Here is a 16035-nt window from a genome sequence, read left to right as displayed (position 1 = left end):
AACAAATCTTTTAAATGCTACTGAGAAGATACAGCTTAGGATGTCTACCAAAAGCATTCATTATATATATTTTCAATTTCATCATGTAGCCAGGTACAAAATAAACAAAATACGTCAAAATTGCACTTAAATATATGAAATTCTTTATTGATGTATCTTATACACACAGGACATTACGTGAGCATTTCCTCCTCCAAACATCGTTTCCTTCCCTGAGAACTCGAAGTGATCCATGACTGCCGAAGAGATGCCTGTAATTCTTGAGTTTCATTTATATAGCTAGTTAATTCATGTTCACGCATGGCAGGAAGAACACCTGGAATGTATCCAGCAAACACCTGCCAATTCAAAGAAAGTTTTAATATATACTGGTAGCAGATTAATGAGAAAATTATCAAGAGTTTTAGAATATAAACTTCTGTTTCCAATCTCGATACCAACATCCTCTTGCTCCTTTGCTAATTTTCCTCTGTTGTGCATTAGTCATGAACATATTTTTTCATATAAAAAATATTTTTTCATATAAAACATAGGGAGAGAATGAGTAAGGAAAGGTTGACAAAAGGATATAGTTGTCAGAGGTGGAGAGAACAAGGAAAAGTGGGAGACCAAATTGGAGGTGGAAGGATGGAGTAAAAAAGATTTTGAGCAATTGGGGCCTGAACATACAGGAGGGTGAGAGGCAGGCAAGGGACAGAGTGAATCAGAACGATGTGGTATACCGAGGTAAATGTGCTGTTAATGGACTGAACCAGGGCATGTGAAACGTCTGGGTTAAACCATGGAAAGGTATGTAGGGCCTGGATGTGGATAGGGAGCTGTGGTTTCTATGCATAACACTTGACAGCTAGAGACTGAGTATAAACAAATGTGGGCTTTTTTTTGTCTGTTTTCCTGGTGCTGCCTCACTGAAGCGGGGGGTAGCTATGCTGTTTCCTGTGGGGCATGGTGGCACCAAGAATGGATGAAGGCAAGCAAGTATGAATATATATACATGTGTAGGTATGTGTATGTCTTTGTATGTATATGTATGGGCATTTATGTATATATATGAGTGGATGGGCCTATTCTTCATCTGTTTCCTGGCGCCACCTTGCTGACGCAGGAAATGGCGATTGGCGATCAAGTATAATAAAAAATTACTAAAAAACTTCTGAGCCCTTAGACAAGTCTACAACTTACTTGATGAAACCACCTCACACCACCTATTGTCCAAAAACATTTCATTTCCAACCCATCCATCCTCTGCCACACATCCTAATTTACAGTTATGCTTTGCATCCAAATAACACTTGGAATTACTATACCTTCAAACATACCCATTTTCACCCTCTCAGATAATGACCTCTCTTTCCAAACATTTTTCAAATCTCCAAACACAGTTAGTGATAATTTATTTAAATCATTATATATTACTGTACAGTACTTAACAAAATCATTATATATTACTGTACATGACTTAAAATCCTTCCCTGTTTTCACTTCCAAAAATAGTATGCAGATTAAAGAAGAGGTAGACAGTTACATAAACCTTAAATTGCTGTAGGTGGATCAGGCAAAAAAAGGCTGTGGCAAGAGGAAAGACTTGCTTTCCCATCCATTCTGGGAGTTAGCGGTGATGTGCATAGAAGATCATTAAAGATAATCTAAGGCCTGGTAGTAACTGGTGAAGGAGTTAGAGTTTCACTTTTTAGATGTTTTAAATGCTTTAAAGCCCAATTAAACAGTTCTTGAAAAGTTTAGTTCTTGATAAGTTTCTCCTGGTTAAGGTATACACTGAGTGATAAAACTCCTTTGCTCCACGAACATTTAGAACTCTTCCCCAGGTATCATCTCATGATCCATAGTGATGATTTCCTGTGGTTCCTTTCTATCACTAACACTATCCTCATGTCTGTCTTCTATGGTTATGGGTGCTTCACTGTTGCAATTCTTCCATTCCACAATGTCATCTTCATGCAAGTTCATGGTCACCTTACTGTTAACGTCCTTCACATATCATAACAATTCTGCAGCTTTTGTCTTCTCATGAAATTCAAAAGCTTTCAAAGTTATCATTCTGTGCCACTAGATATGTAAGGTGGCCAAAACATTCCATACACTTTTTTTTTTTTTTTTTTTTTTTTTTTTTTGTCGCTGTCTCCCGCGTTTGCGAGGTAGCGCAAGGAAACAGACGAAAGAAATGGCCCAACCCACCCCCATACACATGTATATACATACGTCCACACACGCAAATATACATACCTACACAGCTTTCCATGGTTTACCCCAGACGCTTCACATGCCTTGATTCAATCCACTGACAGCACGTCAACCCCGGTATACCACATCGCTCCAATTCACTCTATTCCTTGCCCTCCTTTCACCCTCCTGCATGTTCAGGCCCCGATCACACAAAATCTTTTTCACTCCATCTTTCCACCTCCAATTTGGTCTCCCTCTTCTCCTCGTTCCCTCCACCTCCGACACATATATCCTCTTGGTCAATCTTTCCTCACTCATTCTCTCCATGTGACCAAACCATTTCAAAACACCCTCTTCTGCTCTCTCAACCACGCTCTTTTTATTTCCACACATCTCTCTTACCCTTACGTTACTTACTCGATCAAACCACCTCACACCACACATTGTCCTCAAACATCTCATTTCCAGCACATCCATCCTCCTGCGCACAACTCTATCCATAGTCCACGCCTCGCAACCATACAACATTGTTGGAAACACTATTCCTTCAAACATACCCATTTTTGCTTTCCGAGATAATGTTCTCGACTTCCACACATTCTTCAAGGCTCCCAGAATTTTCGCCCCCTCCCCCACCCTATGATCCACTTCCGCTTCCATGTTTCCATCCACTGCCAGATCCATGTAATTCTCAATGATGAGCTCTTTCTGGGATGTCAAGCACATCAGCATGAATTACTTATTTATTCACTGTCCCAAGAGTCCCTTATATCTTTATGAAGTTCTTGCAGTGTTCAGGAGGTAGGCCACATCCACCACGCGGGACCATACACCATAAAGTGCATCTATATGTGAAGATTGCAGGGCAACAAAGTAGTAACTGCTTGGTATCTTCATTGTGGTAGATGCATCCTGGGAGTGAGGGGTCCTAGGATATGTTGAAAAAGTGTTTGTAGTGATAGCTGATGTCCAGAGCGTAAGCAGGAGAATGAAACTTGAGTTTGTCTGGGGATTGAGGTTTTGGCTGGGTGTATTTCTGATGGGATGGAGTATAAGACTCAGACAGGATGTTTGCTGTTTAAGGCTTGTCTGGTTATCTCAGTGTGTATGTTTTGTCAGTGTTATATTAGTTGGGGGTAGAGAGATATGCGAGTTGTGTTTACTGAGGTGTGAGGCAGGAGTAAACTTTATATTTCTACCTGGGGGTTGCTGATTAGAGTGTTTTGGGTAGGAGAGGTCTTGTGCTGTTACATGTAAGCCAGTGCCGAACATGTTCAGATGGGACTATTGGGAGGATCTTTGTTTCATTGTGAAGGTGTTGAGTATTTGTGGCTGCTAAGTAGAAAGTGATTGTTCTGAAAGCACTATTTTGTGTGGTTTGCAGCTTTGTTATATTTGTTTCTAACGCTGAGGCATATTTTAAAATGCAGCTGATGAATTCTTTCTATAGGATGTTCAAGGAGTCTTTTTTTCTGTCCAAATCTGGTGCCAGTTAATGATCTGAGGGAATTTACTTTGTGGGTTGCTTTTTTATTGATGTTATCGGTGTCAGAAGTGAACGTCATGTGTCTCATATGTGATAACTTTAATGGTTTTCTTCAATGGGAGACTGTCCATCCAAGGTAACTGGAGGGTGGGAGCTGGATTCATGTCAGTCAGGGGTTAAGAGAGAGACTGAAAAGTGTGAAGATGCAGACATTGTGTTCTAGGTGAGCCATTGTTCCAATTAACTGTGTAATATAGTGCCTCATGTCTTTTCTTGTTAATGTGGTGTCAGTGTGTTGTAATGTGATTGTTAGGTCATCTGTACATGAAAGGACCATTCATGCTGAGATTTGCCTGATGTAAAGGGAGGGCCTGCAGGAAGGGATTAAAGAAAGAAGGAGAAAGAACTGCTCCTTGGAAATCTCCATTGCAAAGTTTAGGTGGTTTAGAGGAGAAGCCATTATGTAGCCATTGTAAAAGACTGGCATGGCAGCAGGCTATGAAATTGGCCAACTACTTTTTCAAAGTATTGTGGATTTTTTCTCTTTTTAAGGATGTGTGGGGGGAACAATGTCAAAGCTTTGTTGATGTCTACTGCCACTGGTGCTGTACAAAATGGGGGTTGTGGTTAGTTGAATCTATGTACGATATGTCAGCTCAGTGTGTACCATGGTGGTAGAGTGTCTGGGTCTGAAACCGTGTTGTGTGGTTGAGTGAGATGTTTTGTTTGATTCTGTTGTGGATCATTTTTTTCAGTCTGTATACTATGGATAGATGTGAAAAAGGGCAGTAGGAGGAGGGGTAGTTGGGTAGTCCTGAGGATTTTAGGTTTGGTATTATGTTAGCAAGCCTACAATGTTATAGATTTTGTTTGGTAGGCAGTAGTTGAAGACATCTGTAAGTGCATGGTTCCAATATGGGTCACTGTATTTTATTTGATATGTTGTCATATCCTACAGCAAGAGAGTTCTTTATAATTTTAATTGTACTGACTATACCAGTGGGAGTGAAAGGTGGGTAGCGAGCTGGTTCTGGATGTCTATATTATGTAGGTTTTTCATAACTTTCTTGTTCAGAGGTGTAATGGTTTGTGTGAATCAATGAAAAAAACTTGGAGGAAGTAGACATGGCAGCGAATGGAACCATGGAAGTTGAGGTGCGCCACAGTGTGGTGGAGGGGGTGAAAGTCTTGGGAGCATTGAAGAATGTGTAGAAAGAGAGAGGTCATATCTGGGAGAGCAAAGATGGGTATGTTTGAAGTTATAGTAGTCCCAGTGGTGTTGCTTGGATGCAAGGCAGGGGCAATAGATAAAAATTTACATTTTAGAAGGTGAAAGTGGAAATTAAATGTTTGAGGACAAAATATATGGTGTAAAGAAGGTAGATCATGTAAGAAATGATTGGGTAAAAGAGAGGTGTGGTAATAAGAGTATGGTTTAGAGAGTTGAAAAAAGTTTAATGTGATGGTTTGGACATATGGAGAGTATGAGTAAGGATATAAGAGGATATATGTGTAAGACATAGAGGGGACAAGAAGAAGCAGGAGACAACTGAAGATGAGGATGGAGTCAATAAAATTTTGAGTACCTGAGGCTTAAACAAGCAGGATGCACTGGACAAAATGAATTAGAATGACCTGGTATACAAGCTGTCAATGGACTGAACCATGTCATATGCAGCAACTGGGAAAAACCATGGAAAGGTTTGCAGAGCCAACTTAAGGCTGTGGTTTCAGTACATTACTTATGGAAAGTATTGAATGGATGTAAGCAAATGAGGCCTTTTCTTCATATATTGTGGGCACCAACACAGGAAACAGCAAACAAATGTGAAAAAAAAAGTCACACGATCATCATTTCCTGCATTAGTGAGGTAGCGCCAGGAATAGACGAAGAAGGCCACAACCCCTCACATCCATTCTTTGGCTGTCATGTGTAATGAACTGAAACCACAGTTCTATAAACACAGCCAGGCCCCACAGACCTTACTATGATTTACCCCAGACACTTCATACGCTCAGGTGCAGTCCACTGACAGTACATTGACCCCATTATACCACACCATTCCACCCGTGCACGCCTTTAACCCTCCTGCATGTCCAAGCCCTGATTGCTCGAAATCACTTTCACTTCATCCTTCCATCTCCAATTTAGTCTTCCCATTCTCCTTGTTCTCTCCATTTGTGATGCATATATCCCCTTTGTCAACCTTTCCTCATTCATTCTCTCCATATGTCAAAACCATTTCATCACACCCTCTTTGCTCTCTTAACCATATTCTTTTTATGACCTCATCACTTTCACCCTTTCATTAATTACTCAATCAAACCACCTCACACCACTTATTGTCCTCAAAAATTTCATTTACAACACATCCACCCTCCTCTCCACATCTTTATCTACAAGCCCATGCCTCTCATCCATATAATATTGTTGGGTCTACTAATCCTTCAAACATACCCAATTTTACCCTGCCAAATAACTCCCTTTCCATACATTCTTCAGTACTCCCAGAATTTTTGCTGCCCCTTCCACTGTATGACTCATTTCCACTTCCATTATTCCACTGACTGCCAAGTCAACTCCCAGATATCAAAAAAATTCACTTCCTCCAATTTTTCTTCATTCAAACTAGCATTCCAACCAACATGTCCCTCAACCCTACTAAACTTAATAATCTTGCTTTTGTTCACATACACTTTGAACTTTCACACACTCTTCCAAACTCAGTCACAAACTTTTGCAGTTTCTCACTCGAATCTGCCAAGAGTGCCGTATCATCAGCAAACAACTGCTTCACATTCCAGGCCCTCTAATCCCCCACAGATTACATAATTGCTCCTCTCTCCAAGACTCTTGCATTTACCTCCCTAACCGCTTCATCCACAAACAAAATGAACAATCATGGTAACATCACACCAACCTTCACTGGGAACCATTCATTCTTCTCTCTTCCAACTCGTACACAAGCCTTACGTTCTTAATAAAAACTTCTCTGTTTCTAGTAGCTTTCCTCCCACACTGTATATTCTTAAGACCTTCCACAAAGGACCTCTATCAATCCTATCATATGCCTTCTCCAGAGTAAAAAAGCCACATACAAATTCATTTATTTTTCTAAGTATTTCTCACATGCTTTCTTTAAAGCAAACACCTCAATCCACATATCCTCTACTACTTCTGAAACAACACTGCTCCTCCCCAATCTTATGCTCTGTATATGCCTTCACCCTCTTAATCAGTACCCTCCCATACTGCATACTAGGTATACTCAAAAAGCTTATTACTCTCTAGTTTGAACAGTCATCTTTATATGCCTTGCCTTTGTACAACAGCACTATACATGCATTATGCCAAACCTCAAGCACCTCACCATGATCCAGACATCCAATGAAAATTCTTACCAACCAATCAAAAACACACTCACCCCCTTTCTACATAAATTCAACTGGAATTCCATGCACTCCAGCCACCTTGCCGCATTTCATCTTGCACAAAATTTTTACCACCTTTTCTCTTTACAAAACATTCTCCGTGACATTCTCACTTCATATACCACCCCGACCAAAACACCCTACACCTTGCCTTTCTCATCAAACACATTTAACAATCCTTCAAAAGACTCATTCCATCGTCTCCTCACTTCACTTCTGCCTGTCATAACTTTCCCTTTTGCCCCTTTCACTGATGTTCTCTCATCTTTCACACTTTATTTACCTCCTTCCAAAACATCTTATTATCCCTAAAGTCTAATGATATTCACTTACCCTAACTCTCACTTGCCCTCCTTTTTAACACCTGCACCTTCCTCTTGACCTCCTGCCACGTTATCTTATACATCTCCCGACTCATTTGCACTCTTTCCCTATAAGTACCACCCAAACACCTCCTTTCTTTTTTCACTAGCAACTACTTCGTCCCACCATCCACAAGCCCTTTTAATCTATCCATCTCCAACTTTCCACATGCCACATGTATCTCTTGCATATGCCATCACACCTTCCCTAAATACCTCCCATTCCTCACCCACTCCTCTTGCTTCATTTACTCTCATCTTTTGCCATTCTACATTTAATTTCTCCGGGTATTTCCTCACACAAGTATCTTTTCCAAGCTCACTTTCCTCTCCCATCAGTTTTTCCTCTTTTTCAAAAACCTCTACAAATTTTCATCCTCACTTCCACAAGATAGTGATAATCCCACCAGCTGCCCCTCTCAGCAAAGTTACTTCCAAAAGTCTCTCTTTTACACACTTATCCATTAATATATAATACAATGGTGCCTGCTGACAATCTCTCCTACTCTCAAGTGTAGACTTATGTCTATCACTCTTTTTAAACCAGGTATTCCCCATCACTAGTCCTTTTTCAGCACCCAAATCCACAAGCTGTTCAACCTTTCCATTCACAACACTGAATACCCCATGTGCACCAATTATATCCTCAATTGCCACATTACTTGCCTTCCCATTTAAATCACCCATTACTAATACCGAGTCTGTTACATCAAAATTACTCACACACTTCCTCAGCTGCTCCAAAAACACTTGCTTCTCGTGATCTTCTCATGGCCAGGTGCGTTAGCATTAATAATCACCCATCTCTCATCCAAAAATAAATACCATCTCTCATCAAACACTTTCAATTTTACTCACTACAATGTAGAATTACTTCATTATAATCTACCACACAATCCCAAAACTCCTGCTTCAGTAGTGCTACTCTTTCCTTAGCTCTTGTCCTCTTCCCAGCCTGACTTTACTCCTACAACATTTCCAAACCATTCTTTCCCTTTACCCTTGAGCTTTGTTTCACTCAGAGCCAGATCATCAAGGTAACTTTCCTCAAACATAAAACTTATGTCTACTCTCTTTTCCTCTTGGTTACATTCACAAAAGTTTCGAAACCCCAGCCTAAGCCTTCAAGGAGCATGAGCACTTCCTGCCTGGCTCCTACTTCTGTTCCCTCTTTTAGAAATTTGAATACAAGAAGGGGAGTTTCTAGCCCTTCGCACCCACCCCTTTTAGTCATCTGCATCACACAAGGTATATGTTGGTAGAATTCTTTGTTACCTACTCCAGGGATATTACCATTTTTTTAGCCGAAACGGCATGGGCAGCTGACACCCTAATCAAGGCAATTCCATTAATGCTATTTATATATATAGTTGATTAGTTGGTAAGGATATTCAATGTATGTATGGCTCATGGTGAAGTGCCTGAGGATTAGTGGAATGCATGCATAGTCCCACTGTAGAAAGGCAAAGGGGATAAAGGTGAGTGTTCAAACTACAGAGGCCTAAGTTTGTTAAGTATTCCGGAAAATTATATGGGAGGGAACTGACTCAGAGGGCAAATGCATGTACAGAACATCAGATTGAGGAGGAACAGTGTGGTTTCAGAAGTGGTAAAGGATGTGTGGATCAGGTGTATGCTTTGAAGAATGTGTGTGAGAAATATTTAGAAAAACAGATGGATTTGTATGTAGCATTTATGGATCTGGAGAAGGCACACGATAGGGTTGACAAAGATGCTTTATGGAAGGGCTTTAGAGTATATGGTGTGGGAGGTAATCTGCTAGAAGCAGTGAAAAGTTTTTACCAAGGATGTAAGGCATGTGTATGAGTAGGAAGAGAGGAGAGCGATTGATTCCTAGCAAAGGTTGGTCAACGGGAGGGGTGTGTGAGGCCTGCATAGTTGTTTAATTTGTTTATGGATAGGGTGGTTTGGGAGGTAGATGCAAGAATTTTGGAGAGAGGGGTAAGTATGCAGTCTGTTGGGCAAGATGGCCTGGGAAGTGAATCAGTTGTTGCTCGCCGATAACAGCTGTAGTGGCTGATTCGAGTGAGAAACTGCAGAAGTTGGTGACTGAGCTTGGAAAAGTGTGTGAAAGGAGAAAGCTTACAGTAAATGTGAATAAGAGCAAAGTTATTCAGTTCAGTAGGGTAGATGGACGAGTTAACTGGATTGTGAGTTTGAATGGAGAAAAATTGGAGGAAGTGAAGTGTTTTAGATATCTGGGAGTGGACTTAGCAGCAAATGGAACCATGGAAGCAGAAGTGAGTCACAGGGTGGAGTAGGGGACAAAGGTTCTGGTAGCAATGAAGAATGCAAGGAAGAAGAGAACGTTATCTCAGAGAGCAAAAATAGTTAGGTTTCAAGGAATAGTAGTTCCAACAAAAGTATATGGCTGCGAGGCATGGGCTATAGATAGAATTGTATGGAGGAGGGAGGATGCTTTGGAAATGAAATGTTTGAGGACAATATATGGTGTGAGGTGGTTTGACTGAGTAAGTAATATAAGGGTAAGAGAGATGAGTGGAAATAAAAAGTGTGGTTCAGAGAGTAGAAGAGGGTGTGTTGAAATGGTGTGGAAATATGGAGAGAATGAGTGAGGAAAGATTGACAAAGAGAATATATGTGTCAAAGGCGAAGGGAACAAGGAGAATCGGGAGACCAAACTGGAGGAGGAAGTGAAAAAGATTTTGAGAGATCAGGTCTTGAACATACAGGAGGGTGAGAGGCTTGTAAGGAATAGAGTGAATTGGAACGATGTGGTATACCAGTCAACATGCTGTCAATGGACTGAAACAGGGCATGTGAAACATCTGGGGTAAACCGTGGAAAGGTTTGTGGGGCCTGGATGTGGAGAGGGAGCTGTGGTTTCAGTGCATTGCACATGACAGTTAGAGACTGACTGTGAATGCATGTGGCCTTTTTTGTCAATTTTCCTGGCAATACCTCACTAAAGCAATGCTGTTTCCTGTGGGGCAGGGTAGCACCAGGAAGGCAAGCAAGTATGACTATGTACAGAACAAAACAGATTGGGAGATCAAAAGCTTGTGTGTGTGTAAACTTTAGGCTGACCTCAGTGCGACCTTTTTAGCGAGGGTTATGAATCTTCACAGTAGGTGGTCATCCCACACTCATTCACTCATCAAGATGAGATTACTGATCAAGGATATTCTTGTAAAATTTAGTTGATAGTGACTAAAACTTCTGATTGTAAGAATAATGAAAGTGACAATTAATGTGATAATGAATATGTATCAAGTGAGGAAAAGTAAACAAAGTGATTTAGTGGAGTAATTACCCAATAAAACTGAAATAATTGCCTTGGTAATATAACAAACGGCACCCTACATTACGCAAAACAGAGACAAGGGTCAGTGAGTATTCAGCCACCAGGGAGACAGTTTTCCCAGCCAAGGGGGCATAATGCTGACAACTACCAGGAATCCCAGTAAATCATACCTGACTCTGTTACACAGGATATCTTTTTAAAGTGTATAAGGCTTGTCCCCCCCATAAGGGAAATGAGCCAAAAATATGTCTACAAGAGACTGATAACTTCAATTCCAATAGGGCAACAGTAGGGGCTGAACGCAAGCATGGGCCTAAAGAATCTTAGCAGTGTTTAGACGGAAACAGTGAGCAATACCAAAGGACATACACAGGTCATGCCAAGATGCATGTGAATAGTGCATGTAAAGGCCGACTTGACTTGGAGACTCTGGGCAGTCACTGAGCAAGGACTGCTGCACAACCAGACTCACATGCACTTACAGATCAAATTGACCAGCAGGATGTGGCCTGTCACTAAGCAAGGACTCCCACACACTGAATTCCCATGCAGCTTGTTGTCTATACAGCTAAGATCATATTTTAAGGACAGTAAACACTTGATGCTCCCTTAAATGAACTTTCAAAACCTGAGACTGAGCAGTGATGCAGGAATTACCGTGTTCTGCTTGTTCTGAGTTGAACTTAAGTTTAAGTACATTTTTCATAACTATTCCTCTACACACCAATTCTATACTGAAAGAGCTAACTCAGTTGTGTTTAGTTATAGGATGTGTTTTTACTAAATCTTCCTTTATACTTGTAAATTAAGATGTTTTAGTTATCATAAGCAGGTATGTAGGATGCATGCCACATTACTTCTACAGTTGTTATTACATTCAGATATTAAATATGTGAATATATGCAGTCTTTCCTTTACCTACAGGAATACTTTTATTAAGGGGTTTTACTTAAACCACGGCTTGTAGGCCCACACATTAATATTAATCATTCATCGCCACTATCTACGACCAACGACTTTTCCCTTGTTTATTTACCCCTATATCCCTATCCAAGAAACAGATGAAGAATGGCCTATCCACTCATATACATATCATATATACATTATACAGTACTTAACAGCTGTTTCCCACATCAGCGAGGTAGCACAGGGAAACAGATGAAGAACGTCCCAACCCCCACATACACATATATGTACATAAATGCCCAAACACACACATATACATACATAAACATTTCAATGTACATGCATATACATACACAGACATATACATATACACACATGTACATATTCATACTTGCTGCCTTCATCCATTCCCGTTGCCACCCTGCCACACATGAAGTAGCATCCCCCACTGGTAGTGCTAGGAAAAGAAAACAAATGCCACATTCATTCACACTCAGTCTCTAGCTGTCATGTGTAATGCACCGAATCCACACCTCCCTTTCCACATCCAGGCTTCACAAAACTTTCCATGATTTACCCCAGACACATCACATGCCCTGCTTCAATCCACTGACAGCACGTTCACCCAGGTATACCACATCGTTCCAATTCAATCTATTCCTTGCATGCCTTTCACCCTCCTGCATGTTCAGTCCCCAATCACTCAAAATCTTTTTCACTCCATCTTTCCAACTCCAATTTGGTCTTCAGTTCTCCTCATTCCCTCCACCTCTGACACATATATCCTTTTTGTCCATCTTTCCTCACTCATTCTCTCCATGTGACCAAACCATTTCAAAACACCCTCTTCTGCTCTCTCAACCACACTCTTTTTATTACCACACATCTCTCTTACCCTTTCATTACTTATTCGATCAAACCACCTCACACCACATATTGTCCTCAAACATCTCATTTCCAGCACATCCACCCTCCTCTACACAACTCTATCTATAGCCCATGCCTCGCAACCATATATCATTATTAGAACCACTATTCCTTCAAACATACCCATTTTTCCTTTCCAAGATAACATTCTCGACTTCCACACATTCTTCATCATGCCCAGAATTTTCGCCACCTCCCCCACCCTATGATTCACTTTCACTTCCATGGTTCCATCCGCTGCCAAATCCACTCCCAGATATCTACAACACTTCACTTCCTCCAGTTTTTCTCCATTCAAACTTACCTCCCAATTGACTTGTCCCTCAACCCTACTGTACCTAATAACCTTGCTCTTATTCACATTTACTCTCAGCTTTCTTCTTTCACACACTTTACCAAACTCAGTCACCAGCTTCTGCAGCTTCTCACCCGAATCAGCCACTAGCTCTGTATCATCAGCGAACAACAACTGACTCACTTCCCAAGCTCTCTCAATCACAACAGACTGCATACTTGCCCCTCTTTCCAAAACTCTTGCATTCACCTCCCTAACAACCCCATCCATAAACTAATTAAACAACCATGGAGACATCACACACCCCTGCCGCAAACCAACATTCAGTGAGAACCAATCACTCTCCTTTCTTCCTACACGCACACATGCCTTACATCCTCGATAAAAACTTTTCACTGCTTCTAACACCTTGCCTCCCACACCATATATTCTTAATACCTTCCACAGAGCATCTCTATCAACTCTATCATATGCATTCTCCAGATCCATAAATGCTACATTTGCTTTTCTAAGTATTTCTTACATACATTCTTCAAAGCAAATACCTGATCCACACATCCTCTACCACTTCTGAAACCACACTACTCTTCCCCAATCTGATGCTCTGTACATGCCTTCACCCTCTCAATCAATACCCTCCCATATAATTTCCCAGGGATACAAAACAAACTTATACCTTTGTAATTTGAGCACTCACTCTTATCCCCTTTGCTTTTGTACAATGGCACTATGGAAGCATTCCGCCAATCTTCAGGCATCTCACCATGAGTCATACATACGTTAAATAACGTTACCAACCAGTCAACAATACAGTCACCCCCTTTTTTAATAAATTCCACTGCAATACCATCCAAACCCGCTGCCTTGCCGACTTTCATCTTCCACAAAGCTTTTACTACCTCTTCTCTGTTTACCAAATCATTCTCCCTAACCCTCTCACTTTCCACACCACCTCGACCAAATACCCTATATCTGCCACTCTATCATAAAAAACATTCAACAAACCTTCAAAAATACTCACTCCATCTTCTCACATCACCACTACTTGTTATCACCTCCCCATTAGCCCCCTTCACTGATGTTCCCATTTGTTCCCTTATCTTCACACTTTATTTACCTCCATCCAAAACATCTTTTTATCCTCCCTAAAATTTAATGATGCTCTCTCACCCCATCTCTCATTTGCCCTCTTTTTCACATCTTGCACCTTTCTCTTGACCTCCTGCCTCTTTCTTTTATACATCTCCCAGTCATTTGCATTATTCCCCTGCAAAAAATTGTCCAAATGCCTCTCTCCTCTCTATCACTAATAATCTTACCTGTTCATCCCACCACTCACTACCCTTTCTAATCTGCCCACCTCCCATACTTCTCATGCCACAAACATCTTTTGCGCAACCCATCGCTGCTTCCCTAAATACATCTCATTGCTCCCCCACTCCCCTTATGTCCTTTGTTCTCACCTTTTTCCATTCTGTACTCAGTCTCTCCTGGTACTTCCTCACACAAGTCTTCTTCCCAAGCTCACTTACTCTCACCACTCTCTTCACCCCACCATTCTCTCTTCTTTTCTGAAAACCTCTACAAATTTTCACCTTCACCTCCACAAGATAATGATCAGACATCCCTCCAGTTGCACCTCTCAGCACATTAACATCCAAAAGTCTCTCTTTTGCTCACCTATCAATTAACACGTAATCCAATAATGCTCTCTGGCCATCTCTCCTACTTACATACATATACTTATGTATATCTTTCTTTTTAAACCAGGTATTCCCAATCACCAGTCCTTTTTCAGCACATAAATCTACAAGCTCTTCACCATTTCCATTTACAACACTGAACACCCCAAGTACACCAATTATTCCCTGAACTGCCACATTACTCACCTTTGTATTCAAATCACCCATCACTATAACCCAGTCTCGTGCATCAAAACTACTAACACACTCACTCAGCTGCTCCCTAAACACTTGCCTCTCATGATCTTTCTTCTCAGGCCCAGGTGCATATGCACCAATAATCACCCATCTCTCTCCATCCACTTTCAGTTCTACCGATATCAATCTAGAGTTTACTTTCTTACACTCTATCACATCTCCCACCACTCCTGTTTCAGGAGTAGTGCTACTCCTTCCCTTGCTCTTGTCCTCTCACTAACCTCTGACTTTACTCCTAAAACATTCCCAAACCACTCTTCCCCTTTACCCTTGAGCTTTGCTTCACTCAGAGCCAAAACATCCAGGTTCCTTTCGTCAAACATACTACCTATCTCTCCTTTTTTCTCATCTTGCTTACATCCACACACATTTAGAAACCCCAATCTGAGCCTTCAAGGAGGATGAGCACTCCCCGCATGACTTCTTCTGTTTCTCCTTTTAGAGAGTTAAAATACAAGGAGGGGAGGGTTTCTAGCCCCCGCTCCCATCCATGGTGTTAAAATATCATTCAGTCATCTTAATGCCATTCAATTAAGGTGTTAAATAAAATCAATTTTAAAATATCTTGTGATCCTTCACATCTTATTTACTAGGTACGTATTGGTAACTGAGAGCATTATAATATATTAACCATGATTATTTCAAGGATAGAAGTGTTTGAATGTCTTATCTTTCAATTTTGAAACAAAAAGTGTTTGGAGCTAAAAAATACCCTGAACTATTACCTTCAATTTTTGGTATTTTTCTCAGAAAAAAAGGTTTCCTTTAAAAACTCCTTATAAGAAGTATATTTCATGCTGAATACAAATATGGTGCTAAAATAATGTTTAGTCCTCTTAATGACACTTAATTAAGCTGTTAAATGAAGTCAATTATAAAATATTTCTGCTCTATTGCATCGTATTTGATAAGGATATATCGGTAAATGAGAGCATTATGATATATTTTCCATGACTATTTCAAGTATAAAAGAGTTTGCATATCTTATCTTTTAGTCTTAAAACAAAAAGTATTTTGAGCTAAAAAATACCCAAGACTATTCAAGGGCATATCTAGGGGAAATTATACATTTCCCTTTTCCATAACCAGAGGTTGAACCATTATGTGACATTCATTTTTCATTTCATTTCAAGCTAGAAGTTTGTTTTCTAAATTATTTCTTACATTTTTCATATGTGTATATATATATATATATATGTATGTGTGTGTGTGTGTGT

The 16035-nt window shown here is 40.4% G+C and overlaps 1 protein-coding gene across 9 annotated transcripts in view; it reads right to left on the bottom strand.

Moving 5' to 3' along the window:
• LOC139766863 (CDK2-associated and cullin domain-containing protein 1-like) overlaps nt 1-16035 on the bottom strand; it is a 117885-nt gene that overhangs the window by 28855 nt on the left and 72995 nt on the right. For 7 of the 9 annotated variants that reach the window (XR_011716959.1, XM_071695858.1, XM_071695851.1 and 4 more), the window contains exon 6: nt 178-338. Coding sequence is in view for 8 of the 9 variants with exons in the window: in XM_071695858.1 (XP_071551959.1) it covers nt 178-338 (161 nt within the window). In the remaining variant the exon portion in view is untranslated. Of the gene's footprint in view, nt 1-114; nt 339-16035 lie in introns of those variants that run through there. The other 2 variants (XM_071695853.1, XM_071695852.1) reach the window with 2 other exon arrangements.

This window comes from Panulirus ornatus, chromosome 58, assembly GCF_036320965.1.
Source record: "Panulirus ornatus isolate Po-2019 chromosome 58, ASM3632096v1, whole genome shotgun sequence".
Classification (NCBI taxonomy): Eukaryota; Metazoa; Arthropoda; class Malacostraca; order Decapoda; family Palinuridae; genus Panulirus; species Panulirus ornatus.
The sequence above is the reverse complement of the archived record's forward strand: the minus strand, read 5'-3'. Positions and strand labels throughout refer to the sequence as shown.